Source organism: Hippocampus bargibanti, linkage group LG13 (assembly GCF_051943395.1).
Source record: "Hippocampus bargibanti isolate YZ-2025 linkage group LG13, ASM5194339v1, whole genome shotgun sequence".
NCBI lineage: Eukaryota > Metazoa > Chordata > Actinopteri > Syngnathiformes > Syngnathidae > Hippocampus > Hippocampus bargibanti.
Window position 1 is genome coordinate 14,875,822 of NC_142746.1, and position 16,900 is coordinate 14,892,721.

Here is a 16,900-nt window from a genome sequence, read left to right on the forward strand (position 1 = left end):
CATTGTGTTTCGCACTACAGTATATTTAAATAGGTGGACATGGCATGGTTAGGGAAGCATATTGTTACCCAAACAATGTCGTCAAGGTTTATTTATTTATTTGTTTATTTATTTATTCATTCATGCAGATTTCACTTCAGAAGTTTTGAGTGAAGGCAATGGGAGTCATGATTTATTTTTCTTTTTTTATTTCTTAGATTCATCCACTTTCTATAGCCTTTCCCACCTGACTGAGAGGCAGGGAGCAAACTGAACTGGTTGCCAATCAATCGCTGGACACATTCCACTACAAGTACTGTATTTCCAATCATACACATACATGTTAAATTTCAGAAATCATAAATCGGGAGATTTTCATACTTGCGACTCTGTGGTGAATGTTAAAATAATGTGAGCGTTACAAAAGTGTAAATTTGAAGTAAATAAAACACAAACTGCGTTCATTATTTCTTTATACATTCAATTAGTATTAAAACGTTTTTTTTTACATTTCTTCTGTTATACCTTACAAATTATTGTGGGTATTTTGGTCAAATTTGGGAGTCTCCCGACCAAATCGTAAGACTTAACATGTATCCAGATACATCTGTTTACACTTTGTCTTCAAATAGCCTATAATAAACACGTGTGGAAGGGGGGGGGGAGGACTCCTGGAATACCTGGAGAAAACCCACCACCCAAGCACAGCAATAAACACACATACTGCATCTACAAGTTTAGGTTTTACTTTTCTTCAGCGATTTAAGTGCCTGGTGTTGAACGTCAGTGCACTCTGTTAATTTGTCATGCAGCCCCACCGTGTGGCATACCAGTGCATGCACATTCTTCCAATTTGCTGTCCCTCTTACGCCGAAAAAAGTCATTGGCACAGTGGAGAAGTCAGAAAAGCAAGCCAAACAATGATACTAAAAAGCGGAAAGACACCGTTACGTTTTATTACATTATAGCTGAGCTTTAAATTATTTATTTTAAGCAAACAGTTAATACAGTACAGTGCAAAAGTTAAAATGTGCTATTTTAAACAACCAATGCTTTAAATGGATATTTAAGTCTTTTGGCTATAAAATGTAATTAGACACACAAAATGGCTAGCCTTACACTACCTGGCCACCACCTTGGCAACTAGTTATATACGACAACGATAACGACAACAACAACAATACCGTAATAATAATAATAATAATAATAATAATAATAATAATAATAATAATAATAATAATAATAATAATAATAATAATAATAATAATGTGAATCTTGTTAATATGGGGCAATTCAAAATTTGTCAACATTTAAGGGAAAAAAACAATATAACAGACTTAGTCGTGAATCTTTTAACACATCTTCATTTTTTTAATTTTTTTTTTCATTTTCTTGTCTTGATACAATAGACACCCATCCACCTCAAAATGCTAAATAGTTTGGGGCCCAAAGTCCTTTTTTTTCCTTCCATGCCTTAATCAACAAGACACTGTTGCTCTAAATGATCTATCTTTACTATAATGTGCTACTATAATTTCTACTGAAAAAAAAATAGACAGTAATTTTTTTCAGTAGAAACTGATTGAGAGCAAACCTAACTTAAAATGGTGACTAGTGATTGCAGTGTTAAATACCATCTTAAAATGTTACAATGGCTAAATCTGTTGATAATAAAATATTTCTGCTACCTCAAGTGTCAAAATGGTTAATTTACAGAAATTGTAGTTTTAGTCACATTTTACGCCCATATTTAATTTTTCATCCTGGCTGACTGGATACTAGACATTCACTGCCATTGTCAATGAATTCAGATCAACTTAATAAATTGTTCAACAAATAAATAAATACAATTTAAAAAAAAGAAAATGCATCTGGCCTATTTAAATAAGCAAATCCTGGAAAAGTTAAGATGAGCCAAACGACCTGGAAAAAAAGCAGCACAACTCCATGCGCAAGAGTGTATTTAGGTCAGTGAACTTCCCGACTGAGGAGCCAGACTTATTGCCTCTCTCAGTGACACTTTCACTGGGCTCAAATACACAAAACTTTAAATCAAAGCGCATCTGTTTTGACTGTGATGGTGACACTTTCCTGTTGACGTCCTCAAGTGGAATGAATATTCATGAACACAATTACAGCAGTTACATCAAAAATTTTGAAATATAAACGATTCCATGAACTTGCTTTAACTTTAGTTATAGGCCAAACAGTTTTTGAATGATATTTGAGCTACCCCGTAAAGGTCTCAGCTGGGATTGACTTTGATTTTGACTCTCTTGTTACAGCTTTGACAAGGTGCGAAGAGAGCAATAAGCTTCAGAGAGGGTCCACTTTGGGGGTGGGGGGGTGTCAAACATGAGAGAGATCCTGTCTTATCTATCCCTCCTGTAAAAGTAAGACTTCTTTACAGAGGATGTAATTGTCATCTCTAATGACTTGCACTTGGGGGAGGAGACAAAGAGAATGCCATAAAGATCTTTAGAGGCCTTTCAGTATGAAAACCTTTGCCTTTAACTGCTCAGCAAATGAAATCGGCCGTTGTTTCCTCACCTCAGATGGAGAGGCTCCGTCACACAGACGGACGGACACTGAAGTGAAGCAGGACCAAACAAGACGAAGGCAAGGACACCTGCGGAGGCCTAATTGGTCTTCGCTACCATTAATGGCTTCCTGTGGCTGCATGTTTACTTCTCATTTGTTTTGTGTGCTCTGTTTCCCAGCCGCTGACCCGAGACTCATTTTAAATCTCAGTTTCCCACCGTTGTCTGATTCTCCGTCTTCTGTCTGTCCTCTGACCACTGTCTGCCATCATTGGATACAAATTATGTTTTAATCAGTCGTCTAATGCCATTTATTTTTTGGTTCAACAGCATTGAAAAGTGGGACCGGATCAGACCAGGGTTGCCTTGGCGATGGCAACCGGGCCTAGCGGTAAGGAGCATAACTTTCACAAAACGCAGTATATCACAAATTCCTAACAAAACAAGTACAATTTAAAACAAAGGCCCTGACACAGGGGATCTCTGTTATTCATTTATTTATTTATTTATTTATTTATTTATTTACCTCCACAACTACTTTACTCAAATGCAGTGGCGGGCCGTTGATTTCATCCCTATGCCTTCAGTAGTACTACTATGTCTGAATCCATCCAGAATGAAAAAAAGTGTGATGTGATTTACTACAAGTCCACTAGAGGGGTACCATTAGCCATTAAATAATCTTTCTTAACCATGTCCATTTTGTCTTGAAAAAAAAATATTTAAAATGGCTTTAACAGTAAATCTGCAACCAAATCAATTTCTTCTCCTCCTTCAGCCACTGTGGGTTTACAAAACCACTACTAAATCAACACAATATATTTGTTTATGCAGCTTGCGACTGATACAGTTTGCTAGCTCTGGCTAGTATGCTCTTGTCACTAGCGGTTTGTGATCAGAGCAGTTTTCGCAAACTGATTGGCTAGTGACACGCCAATCATAGTTTGCGAAAACTCTGACATTGACCAGCGCCTTCAAGAAGGCGTTGGTACCCTTTTGGATTGGATTGGATTTGATTGGATTTTCCTTAATTAGTCTCGCAGTGAATGAGTGAGTTGCCAATTCGAAATCTGATTGGTTAAAGCAACAGTTTGATAAAAAATGTTTGATGCCCCAACAGGGCCCGCAGAACTGATTGTGAAGGCATCCAGGTAAATGTCTGACCCTGGTAACAAATGATGGCTGAAATGTGATTGGTTAAATGCTTCCCAACCGTGCAAAAGTAATGAAAGCGAGCTGAAAGACAATTTGGAGTTATTTAATAAGAATTCATGGACAAAATATAATCAACATCAGTCTGTGATTCAGATATTTTTAGTCCAGCAGAGAAGGCTTTTCAGGCCTTGACGGTTTGCCACAAATATTACCATGACCCATCCATATTACAGAGAAGCCAGCAGCAGAACATTGAGAAAAACTGAGCAACAATTAGTTGTCCAACATTGGTCTTATATGTTGCTGGGGGTTTTGTGTACCTTCTTGATTTAGTTATTTATTTTTATCTTTTGTAGAAGTTCAGTGAATTGTATGGCGCTGAAGAAAACATCAGAATCACCACTAAACCTTGTTGATGCTTACAAGAATAAGACGAAAAGTGTATTGTTGAACCTTTGATGACACTTTACAATAAAATAAAATAAAGCGAAGTCAAGATTGAATCTATACAGCAAGTGTGGAGGTTGATGTTCGGAAGAGTTAGCGATGAGCATACAACATGACTATGGAAGGCATGTAACCAACAGGTCATACCGGCCAGCACCTCACGGTCTGTGTTTGCGCTGACTTTAAGAGCAAACACAGCCTCCAGTGGATGCTTGTTTGGCGTAGACCCTCCAGAAGGAGAGATCTGATTACTCACATGGAAGTGAGATGGCCAAACACCATCTTGACCCCTCTCATCGCCCCAACCTTTTCTGGAAATTCACCTCTTCGGAAACTTTGACAAACATCATCCTGGGAAGAAAAGTGTTGTGACTATATGTGCCACAAAATTAACGTGGTTTTTGGGCTGAGGGTTTCAAATCATCCCAACGCTGTCAACTGTTCTCATGCAGATACTCAAAGGTTTATCCTCCAGATGTTATTAAAAAGAGTAAAAACATCTGTTATATTGGTATTGTGATCGGTGTTTGTGGTTAAACAATAAAATCCCGTCGATGAAGACAAATTTCTCATGACAAATTCATTTATGAAAGAATATGATTGAGGGACGGTATTTATTCACTCAAAGAGGCTCAAATATAATTTTGTTATGGATGCAGAGAACATGATAGTTAGAGCCCACATTAACATTAACGAACCGGCCGGAATATAGTCACGGAAATGTATTAACATTTAGAATTAGCTTACTCCGATTAAATGTCACTTTATTTTATTGACCCACAGCAAATAGTCTGTTTTTGCGTATTAATGCAGGGGACTAGAATGTAATAAGGGGAGTGGAAACGAGGCTTTAAAAAAGTGGTCAGTGCATCATCTCACGATTTGGATGCTGTGGGTTCGAATCCGAATGTTAACAGAGATGTTCAAAAACCCAGGATGTTGACTGTAACAGGGTTAAGTAATAGCAATATACGTGCACGGACTGACGTTGAGGTCGAAGCCTTCGCTGTGGCAACCACGCTGGCTTCGGGACAATCTGGAGCTTTCTCAGAAAGCCAGTGAGGTCTTTATGCTGACAAGTCTTCCACCGGTGGGAACTCCCACCACTGTAGAGACAAACATGGCGAGACAGCAGCTCCCGGTGCTCCACCTCAGCCCACCCTTCAAACTACATTCTGCACATGCTCGAGAAATACCCAAAAATAAAAGCAATTAGAGGCCGAGCCAAAACATGTCGTCAACTGGCATTTTGGATATGTTTTTAATTCCATTCATCCAATCAATCTTTCCGTGACGCCTATTTCTAGACATTGTTATTTACAGCAAATGATTCATTTGCTGTGTTTGTGGCCATGTCGTCATCCTCTCTTCAGCATGTTGAATTTCACAAATCTCCATCACTGGGCTGCAAAATCAGATTGACCAGTACATACATAGGACATACGTATACTGCATATTCCTAAAGTTGACTCTAGCAGTATCTATATGCATACTTCACAAATAGGTTTGGTTTCTAGAAATTAAATTTTCTAGAAATTAGGTTGATATCGCATATATAGTAACCAGTGGCGGGTCGTACAAGTCACTCCTAGGCCTTCAGTAGTGCTACGTCTGAATCCATCCGCAGATGGATTACTACACGTCCTGTACTGTACTCGAGGGTACAGTTAGCCAGGAAATAACTTGTGAAGAAAGAAATACTGTCATACTGTTCGAGTTTATACCATCGTGTGGATTCGTGATACGGGGGTCAGAAGTCACTTTTTCACACCACATAGAAGATGATTGGCGAGGGATGCTGAAGCATCAACAAAACCTCATAAAATTGCAATATTGTTTGATCTTTTTCCTAGTCCGACCTTTCCCATTTGTGTCCAACTTTTCTTGAAAATCCGTCCTGAAAATGGCTTTAAAAATATATATGCAACCAAATCCATTTCTCTTCTGCTCCTACAGCCATTGTGGTTTGACACAATTGATATTAAATCAACACAATATATTTGCTTATGCAGCTTGTGACTAACACAGTGTGCTAACTCTGGCCAGTATGCTCTTGTCACTGGCGGCTTGTGATCGGAGCAGTTTTCGCAAACTATGATTGGCTAGTGACTTGCGAAAACTCTGACATTGACGAACAACTGCAAGAAGGCGCTGGTATTGTTTTTGGGTTGCCAACTCGAAATCTGATTGGTTAAAGCAACAGTTTGATTGACACATTTGATGCGACAGGGCCCGCAGAACTGATTGTGAAGGCGTCCAGTTAGATTTCTGACCGTGGTAACAAATTGTAGCTGAAATGTGATTGGTTAAATGCTTGAATACGAAAAGACACATCGACAAGCAGAGCAACAGGGGAAAATTAATGAAAGGAATCTGAAAGACAATTTGGAGTTATTTAATAAGAATTCATGGACAAAATATAATTAACATCAGTCTGTGATTCTGATATTTTTCGGCCAGCAGAGAAGGCTTTGTAGGCCTTGACGGTCTGACAGTAACATAACATAGAATAACATAGTTTGTATATTCACTCGCAGAATATGAATGATTTCCAACCGGGGATATAAGGTGTCATAATTTGCGCAAATTGTTCTTCTTTTTATTGCAATGGAGATATTGCAATGGAGTTGCTACCGGTAATGTATTATAAGTATCGGATAAATATTTACGTTAGTTTTTGATACTCTTGTGAAGTACCGAGTCTCATTGTCTGTGTGTACCTAATGAAATGGCCACATGATTGGTTTATATTCAGGTCCGGTGCAGATGGGGTTTGTATAAATCTGTGAGCGGCTTCACAGTCCTGTGAGTAAACGCTGCCTTGCTCGGGAGTCTACTTAGGAGCCAGTTTGCACCCATCAGACAAAGTGTGCTGTCACCCGAGTGTCCAGTGTTATCGGGTGTGAGTTGTACCACACGAAGGCTTCTCTTGAGAAGTCGCACACCATTAGGAATATATTAACAAGTTGGCATTTTGTGTACACTTCCCGCATCACACCGGCAGGCGATAGTCAAGCGGGTGATGAGGATGTTTTTACACGTTTTGAAATGTTTTATTGCTTTCGCTCTGTCATTATCCATTGGCAATGTGGATTAGCTCGCAGGTGTCGTCACGTGAAAGTTTGGCACGGTGAAATTACACATCTATTTCCCAAAGATGGTGTTAAGGTCACCCTGCAATTTCTATAGTCTGCAACATATGTATCCACCCTGTTCTAACAATTATGATAAAGTACAGTAATTACACAGGTCAAAAAATATTTACAATGTATGTCTGTGTAAGCTCTCAGTCGTACAGGAGTGGTCCATCGATGAGAAGGTTTCTTCAGCCGTCATCTGTACAAAAGTGAAGGTTTCGGACGTTTCGCCTCCTATCCAAGAGGCTTCGTCAGCGAACTAAAGTCTGACTGGTCGTATCGGCCCCAAATATATAACCCTAATGTCCAGACCTGGTGGCGCCGGACACAGCTATGATAGGTCCCTACTCTCAGGTTGGGGGGGGGCGCGGGACCCCCCCCCCTGTGGCCCCACTGATTGTTCCTACATTCCTGACTAACGATTGGCCTATTACCCCCACTCCCCCCGGTATCACCTCATCAGCATAACGACCCTCATCAGCATTGCGAAAGTTGCCTAACCTGTTTTGCCTGAGCAGGCTATTGTATTATTTTATACAATCTGTATTATCTTATATCTTATAAAACAACAAAATCCTTCATTAAACCGGTCTGGTGGTGTGAGGTTCAATTTGGATCGTTCATACAATAGCCTGCTCAGGCAAATGTTTTTACTGAATCGTCAAGACACCGCTGTACCCTTAACCAAGGCATCAATTTCAAATGGTGAAACAAAGACGAGATAGACATTCTACTGTTTAAAAAACATTGAGTGGTTCTGTTTGACATTTTCATATAATGTCATGAGCTTAGTGGAAAGTGAAGAAAGTGCAAACACTGATGATGAGGCGACTGAGACAAGTACACACACAACACACACGACACACACATTCACACACACACACATACTCACACAGGCATGCAGGAGTCATCTTTGTCTCACCTTGGTGCCAATATGAGCCAGGGCAGGATGAGCCCGTCTAGAGTTAGGGAGCACAAATATTGGTCAGATGAGCCTGAGCCAAAAACAGCCTCTCAGCTCGGCTATTGGGTGACATGACCAATCCTCCATGGCCACAGAAGGCCGTCACCCTCTCCTTGCGAAACACATTCATCTATGAACTTTGACCTTGTTTTTTTTTCTCCTTCTCACAAATCAAGCATTTGCATTCAGTCGTAAGTTCTTAAGACAATCACATTTTGTGACAGCACTTCACATAACACTGAATCACTGCAAAATGCGATACCTTGTTTTTTTTTATGTGCATACTCTTGTTATAACTTTTTTTTTCAATTTAGACATTCAAATTAAGGTTTACATTTAATATTTTATTTTTATGTTTTGAAAATTGAGTGGTGACCCATTTAAGGACCCTCTCAAAACTTTGTTCTCACTATCACAAAAAGGTGATATTGAGAACAATGTTTAAAAGAATATGGAAAAAATATCAATTTCATTGTTTTCTCTGTCTTCTAGCAAAATGTTCCGTCCTCTTAATCAGGATTACATGTTTTCTTGCCACTGTCAGATATTGACTAAACAAAATGATCAACATTGTTGGAAAATTTCACCCTTATGTTAAAAATACTACCTGACCTCCACAGACATGAAAAAAACGGATTTTTTAATTGTCTCAAGAGCAGCACATTTAAAGGCTCATCCACAGGAAAAAAAAAGTTCTTACCCCGTGACTGTAAAGTGTCCTTGAGAGTATTGTAAGGCGCTTGGAAATAAAATGTATTATTATTATTATTATTATTATTATTATTATTATTATTATTATTATTATTATTATTATTATTATTATTATTACTATTATTATTATTATTCAGACAGAATGTAACAATTTGTGTTTAAGGATTTCACATTCCCTATTTCCATAGAGACACTGTACCTATGATGAAAACGGTATTAATTTATTTATTATTTATATATTCGGCACAATATTATACAATATTTTCACATGATAGATGGAGGGATAGATGGAGGACATTGATTCGCTGTGGCGACCCCTGAGGGAAAAGCCGAAAGGAAAAGAAGATTTTCACATGATAAATAATAATTTCCTGGTTTGAAATTGGGAATCTAACAAAGAAATAAGAACACTACCCAATACGTGAATGTATTTCCAATTCCAGAAACTGGGCATTTGTTTCTAAAGCGTGCACCGCTCCTTTATGATGTAACCAAAAGAAAGAATGAGTGACTGCAGACTTGAAAGGTATTTTGTTTTAGTTACACCTGTATTGTCCTGTGTGGGGCCATATAGATCCATGCAGACCAATAACATTAATTCACAGTGCTGCAGCCCCACACAGGATGTGGCCTATAGTGTGACACTTAGCGCTGTCCGGGGTGTTGGAGGAGGAGAGCAAGGCGCCAAATGGAACACTGGGACTGTGGGAAATGACACTGGCCATTACACCTCAGACTTTTACATCTCACTTACCTAAGCTCCTGTGCAAAAAAAAGAAAAAAGCGGGGGTGATTTTTTTTACCTAACATACAATATTCATTGAGTGGGAAATGATAAATAAATCTAATATACATCCACAGACGAGTGTAATTAGCAAATAATAATAATGTCATTAGCAAATAATAATAATAATAATAATAATAATAATAATAATAAATTTAATTTCTAAGCGCCTTTCAAAACTCTCAAGGACACTTTACAGTCACAGGATTTTTTTTTTTTTTTGTGCGGGTGAGCAGAGGCAGCCATTCGCGCTAGTGTTCACTCTATCCAGAAATAACACACAGCAGAAGCAGAAAGAAGTAGAGAAACAAAATACAGGAGCTGCTGGAAAGGCAGCCACTGTCGCGGCATGTTCTTGAAGTAAAAAAAACTAAATAACAAATAATATGACAAAAAAGACACATTCTTCAGCACTTTCTGTACCCACATTGTTACATGAAGCAGTTCTAGATGAAAGAGGAGAGGATCGAAGCATCCTTTTCAGCAGTGGATCAGGGACGTCATGGTGGAATGTGCACGTCTACTACAAGCTAAATGTTGAAAGCAAACACGCAGCTGTAGCATCCATTGACAAAATTAGATTGTCTCACATCTCCTGTCCCACATAAATCTGCTTCAATTCCAAGCTACGACAGTTCCACAAGCGCATCGGCGCTCTGCGCTGAAGCTCCTTTCTTCTTATCACAAGCTTCTCAAGCCATGTATCCATTCAGCCGCAGACTGTCCAACACCACCAAATTCGCCAAGATGGATAATTTGACTCATTTAACTCATTCACTGCCAGACGTGCAAAATTGTGTCCACTCCAGTGCCAGGGTTTTTGTCATTGTCGCTTGAATTCCAGGACCCACAGAACAGTGGGTTTTCGGACCACACAAACATTCAATGCATTATAAGAAACCTTAGACTCTCTTCTTTCATCAGAAAAAAAGTTAATTCCCAAGTTATATAGGTCTAGAGCTATATTAGCTTGAAATCAGGGCGGCTGTCCAAAATACAATGCAATACAAACATATTGGTTTATATAGCGCTTTAACAACACTTGAAGTTGGAACAAAGCGCTAACATGGAAAAAAGGGAAATGCTGCCCGCTTGTAAAGAAGAAAAACATTGCCAGAGGCCATGGCCAGCGCTTTATCGGCACCGAAGCATGACAAACAAAACCCAAACTAATTCGGGAATGGCGCTTTACGTCAAATGTTCAATACATTATACAATACGAATACATTCGTGAATGGCAGTGAATGAAGTTAAATATAGAATCTTGTGTAGCTTTTCGAACAACCAAGGAGACACTGAAGAAGTCTTTTAACTGCCTCTTAAACCAACCTGGTTTGTTTTTCTCTGCTTGCTGTGAACTCGAACCCAGACTTTTGGACGTGGAGACAGACTCTCGTTGCTGGTTGCAGAAGAAACACGGCAGCCAAGATTTGGTTAGTAACACAAACCAGCCACAACACAACAACGCAGAGTTACGGAAGCTTGCATGTAGATGTTACGCGCTTCAGTCTTTAATGTTTGTTTTTGTTTTGTTGCGTAGCTGCGGAAACGGGTTATCCAAAATGGAATTAGCAAGAGTCACTCACCTCTACTATTTAAATGCTCTGCAGTACATCAAGGTAAACAGCCACAATAGGTACCTGTGAGGTATATAGAAGCTAATTAACATGTGAAACGTGGTGTAAAACACCTGTTACATTATGCATTTAAAAAATAGTGTCAGAAAGCTCATGGTGAGTCCCATACTGTATTATTTGAATTGTACTTTAAAATGTTATCCTCTCCTTTTGAATTGTAGGTTGCAGATGAAACTAACCTATACAGATGAGTAGATCACCGAAAAAAATAATAGATTCTAGACTGGAAACCTGAAGATAATTATTTTATATTATAATTGTTTTGTGTCATTTTCCACTGCAACTCCACTGTTTTGTTTTTATAATCACGTCACCACTAAAACTCTTAACTAATATTTTACTCATTTGGGAATCGTATTCTTGAAACTATTTAATCTCTAAACAACTACCCCTGCAATATTGTGTTGTGTCACATTATTTATTTAGTTTTTGACTTCAAGATGGCGCCGCGACAATGGCTGTCTTTACGGCAGTTCCTGTATTTTGTTTTTGCTGCTGTGAAACGTAAAATTCTCCACTGTGAAACAAAGGTTTATCCATTCTAATCTAAAGTTTCACATATGTTATATCTTCTAATTTAATCTGCAGTCAACCTTGCACGCAAGTTGTCTTTAGATATGAATTATAACTGTTAATTATAAGGGCAAGTCAAAGAAATCAACCTTAATTCCACATGATATTTGTTTTGGATTAGATTTACCTTTATTGGTTTTAAGATTTCAGATTTTTTTTAGTACATCGTAAATGTTTAAATTAAATTAGTTACATCTAATATAACATGACTGTCACAGAATGCAATTTTCTGATGAAAAGATGCGTATTTTAGAATGACTTTTAACAAATAATAATTCCTCCTCAGATATTTAGAGGGAAAACAATGGAATAAAATGTAAATGAATCCCTGCGATCTGGCATTTGGGCTTCTGCAGGTGAGCTTTGATCTAAGTGTCAATATTTACTAGTTCTTGTAATCAAGTGGGCCAAGCTGCTTCATTCACGACCGTGGGTTCCTGTGGATTCAATGGATTCATTGCAGCGAATCGGTGCTAAGCCGGCAAAGATCAAAGTAAGGACGAGCCAACCAGCTTTGTTGCAAGCAGCCATCCCGACATGTACCTTCTCCCCTGTCTATATATTTGACCTTCTCATCCTGCAGAGAGATCACTGAGTGCCTTAAAAGAGAGTGTTTTTAAAGAATCATTGATAAATCTTGTTGTGGGAATTGTGTTGCAACCGTCACATCTTGACTCAGACCCAAAGCGGTTGTGAAGGATGTCCATAGCAGGGGTGAGCGAGAGTCCCGGAAAGGCCAGCCAGTACCGGGTGGATCACCTCCTGAGCGCCGTGCAAAGTGAGCTGCAGGCCGGCAGCGAGAAGGGCGACCCCACCGAGAGGGACTTAAAGCTATCTTTAGATGATAGCGAACTTTGGGGCAAATTTAAGGATCTCACAAACGAGATGATAGTGACAAAAAACGGCAGGTGAGCCCATTGCTTTGCACCGGTGTAAACATTTCAACTTAAAATCACATTGTTCTCTTCAAGGCGCATGTTCCCCGTGATGAAAATCAACGTGTCCGGACTGGACCCGAACGCCATGTACTCCTTCTTGTTGGACTTTGTATCTGCGGACAACCACAGGTGGAAGTATGTAAGCGGGGAGTGGGTCCCCGGGGGGAAGCCTGAACCTCAGACTCCCAGCTGTGTCTACATCCACCCGGACTCACCAAACTTCGGCGCGCACTGGATGAAAGCCCCTGTCTCTTTTAGCAAAGTCAAACTCACCAATAAACTCAACGGGGGAGGTCAGGTAGGAACACGACTTTTGGATTCTCGTTACGCTCTCGCTTACATTCGAACAATTTATGACCGTCACTGTATTTTTTTTTTTTTTTTTTTTTGATAGATCATGTTAAACTCCTTACACAAGTACGAGCCGCGTATCCACATCGTGCGTGTTGGAGGCCCACGCAGGATGGTGACCAGTCATTCCTTCCCAGAGACGCAATTTATTGCAGTGACGGCCTATCAAAATGAAGAGGTTAGTAAAATATTAGTTGACATGAAAGCTAAATCGAAAATTGTATGTGCGTCGACGGTTGTGCGTGATTACGCGTGGCATTTACGCAAATTGTTTTTCTGCGTTGCACGTATTTCGCAAGTAATTTAAATATTATCTAATATCCATGTTGTATCCTAGATAACTGCTTTGAAAATAAAACACAACCCCTTTGCCAAGGCCTTCCTGGATGCAAAGGAAAGGTAAGAACGTTTTAATTTAAATCTGAAACCTTCGTTGGACTCTTGCTAAAATACTTGCTAATCCTAATGCTTTTTAAGTGCTTGATCGTAGTCATTGCATTATATAACAGTATGTCTTTGTTAAATTACGTTTTCTTTAAATCGTTATTCATGTTGTTATTAACGTCTTAATAAATAAATGTTGCTCTATGTGAAATGTGTGAAAGACAGACTTCAGTATGGCTCCTTGCCTTTTATCCTAGTTTAACAGACATTCAGGTTAAAACGCCTTTTTAAAAATTCCTCCAGATGTGATGACAAAGATATCAAAGACGAAACAGTTGAACACCAGCAGTCAACATATTCACAGTGTAAGTGTCTTATTTCCTTTGAATGTGTTCAAAATAATTTAAATTGCCGTATTTTCCGGTGTATAAGACACACTGGAGTATAAGTATCAGAATCAAAGTAACATATTTTCAGGTGTACAAGGCGCACCCCCAATGAATGGTGTATTTTCAAACATTTTCCATATATAAGGCGCACCTTCAATTAATGAAAAAAGTCATCAAAAAATAATATCTAAATATATAAAAGTTTTCCAAATATAAGGCAAACCACATTACAAGGCGCTGAAGTAGAGACTGGGGCTACGCACGACTTCTACAGGGGGAAATGGAGTCGTGGCTGCTGAGAGTAGTTGCGAGACCTGTTGTGGCTCAACATTAATTCACATATAAGGCGCACCTGCATATAAGGCGCGGGGTAATCTTTTGAAGCAAATGAAGGCTTTTGGGTGCGCCTTATACGCCGGAAAATACAGTATATAGACATGTCCGATGTATGTTTTTTGTTGTTCTTCCCAACCCGTGTCTTCCCATTTGGCGGCAGTAGGCGGTTGGTTTCTACCTGCGTCAGGCTCCCTCTGCCCTCCTGCGGCTGCAAGTCCTCACAGTCAATTTGGAAACTCCATTTCTCTCTCCCCATCCCCCGGTCGTGAGCGCTACTCCACGCTCAGGACCCACCGCTCGGCGCCCTACAGCACCTCTTCTTACAGCCATCGGACTAACTCGCCCAGTGAGTGCCCCTTCTTACTTTGCCCTTGCTTTCATACTAAACACATCCTTGCTAACTCTTACCAAGCGAACCAAACGTTCCTGTTGGAGCCATGGTCTGCATTCCACTTGCTTTTGTCTGAGTGGAGCCCCAAAGTTGTAAACTGTTGGTCCATCAGAGAAGGAATGTTAATGCCTACATTTGACGGGAGAAGGTCATGGCCCAGAAGCTAACTGGAGTCACTGCCTGCTTTGTGCCAATAATAGTTTGCATTAAAACCACTGTAAACCCTTTCTGCTTCAATGTTGCAGCAGGTTACACAGAAAACTCTTCTGGGTGTCTGTCTATGCTGTCAAGTCAAGACAACTGGTGCGGTCTCCAGATTCCAACACACTCCAGCATGATGTCCATGACCCACAATCCAACCTCTGCTCCCAACACCAGGTCAATTTGTGTGTTATTATTCTTGATTTGAAAAAAAAACCCTCATATTTGCGGTCACGTTTATGGAGACATAATATTTACACTCGTGCAATATATCAAATCAATCTATAAAAAAATGATGCATTATCATTCCGTGAATTCTACGGATTTATTTAATGTGGTTAAAGTCTGTGTACACAGTGGATTTATTTCTTCTATTTTGTCTCTGAAGCTAGCTTTACAAAAATACAATAATCACAAAATTTCCACAGGAAGTACAATTTGAATTTATGTGAATTTTATGTGAATCTATGCAGATGGCTGTTTCGTGCATAATTTCTAATTTAAATGTAGAATATTAATATTGACATTCAAATCAACAATTCCACAGGAATGTTCTACATTTTGCGTAACATTTTTTTATTCAATGATGTTGCTTAAATTAGCATTTACATCAGTCAATCAGAATCAAAATCAGAATCCTCTTTATTGGTCAAGTATGTAAGAACACACAAGGAATTTGTCTCCAGTAGAACACGCTGCACTAGTATCATCGTATAAAAGACATGACAAATAAGTATGGATGACACTAATGAAGGCTAATCAAATGTAATCTAATTGAATTCCTGAATGTAGTGTAAATGATACCTCCTTAACAACAACTGTGAGACAATGTGCAAAGTATCAAGCAGACTGTGGTTCAAGTGAGTACAGAGCTGGAGCTACAATGATTATAACGGGATGCGGTCCCGCAGAGTTGTGCAAAATTGCAAGAAGGCACAATACAGTTAGATTTGGATTACTGTTTAGTTAGTTTAGTTAATGGCAAAGGGGGAAGAAGCTGTTTAAATGTCTGCTTGATTAGGTGCGCATGGATTGGCAGTGTCTGCCTGAGGGGACTCGCTGGAAAAGGTGGTGGGCAGGGTGCACAGGGTCCAGTAGGATTTCCCGCGCTCTTGTCTTGATTCTTGCAGTGTGCAATCAAAATTGTATTTTTTGTTGTTATTGTCTGGAATAGATATTTGCATCTGCCAAAACACAACATTCAATATTATCTGTAAAACCTTCTAAGTAACCTGTCTTGTGCATCCATGTCCCCATAAAGTCAGTACAGCAGCCTTTGGTCGATGAACAACACACCGCTGGCCCCAGTCTCCCCTATGTCTCACCATTCGGCTGGGATGAACAACAACAACCTGAGCTCCCAATTTCTGAGAGGGTCCGGCAGCCATTATCCCCATCTGGCGCATTCGGTCCCAGCGCCCTCATCTGGTTCACCCATGTATGACAGCAGCAGCACAGAGGGGCACGATTCAGCTCAGTATGATTCCTCTTTGCAGCGGCATTCTCCAGCCTGGACTGCTGTCACGCTCCCGTCCATGTGATGGATCAGATAAAGTGCAGTTTCATGCATTCTTTTCTAAAATACAAGACTCTTGAAATTACATTTCCCAGGCTCGTGGAAATGAATTTGAGATCTTCAAATGCTGACATCAGATATTGTGTTTGTTACGAAGAGAAAGCAGCAAACTGAAAGGACAATCTCTTGGCTTTTTGTATTTATGCTCATTAGATCCTTCACTGAACATACATGAACGTGTATTGTATTGGAAGCACAATTCTAGCTGTAACGCGCTTATATTAAGTGCTGGTCCATGATAAAGTGATGATTGGTAGCTCTAATTAATAAAAAAAACATTAAAAACTGTTTATAGTGCAAATGAAAATTCCAGAATGAATAGAGTAGGCTTTCACGAGCCTTGCATTTTTTTTGGTCTTTGTTTTCTTTAGTCACTTTGTGTTGTTGTGCGTCGTGTGGACCGGATG

General features: G+C 39.4%; 1 protein-coding gene across 4 annotated transcripts; it reads left to right on the top strand.

Moving 5' to 3' along the window:
* Nucleotides 1-197: 197 nt before the first annotated feature.
* On the top strand, nt 198-16,781 carry tbxtb (T-box transcription factor Tb). 4 transcript variants are annotated; one of them, XM_089011740.1, is made up of 12 exons: nt 198-292; nt 2,535-2,598; nt 2,850-2,910; nt 11,087-11,150; nt 12,626-12,835; nt 12,899-13,163; nt 13,260-13,394; nt 13,554-13,615; nt 13,904-13,965; nt 14,486-14,671; nt 14,962-15,094; nt 16,179-16,781. In XM_089011740.1, the coding sequence occupies exons 3-12, from the start codon at nt 2,892-2,894 to the stop codon at nt 16,456-16,458; spliced, it is 1,416 nt and encodes a 471-aa protein (XP_088867866.1). In that variant the 5' UTR covers nt 198-292; nt 2,535-2,598; nt 2,850-2,891; the 3' UTR covers nt 16,459-16,781. The 4 variants fall into 4 exon arrangements, with proteins under 4 accessions (XP_088867866.1, XP_088867867.1, XP_088867868.1 ...); XM_089011741.1 differs by having other exon boundaries at nt 14,965-15,094; XM_089011742.1 differs by having other exon boundaries at nt 14,489-14,671.
* Nucleotides 16,782-16,900: the final 119 nt, after the last annotated feature.

Excerpts from the sequence above, each read along its gene's own strand:
- tbxtb (XM_089011740.1), top strand. Across the intron at positions 11,151-12,625 it reads AACACGGCAGCCAAGATTTG|GATGTCCATAGCAGGGGTGA; the intron begins GTTAGTAACACA and ends GCGGTTGTGAAG. Across the intron at positions 13,616-13,903 it reads TTCCTGGATGCAAAGGAAAG|ATGTGATGACAAAGATATCA; the intron begins GTAAGAACGTTT and ends AAATTCCTCCAG.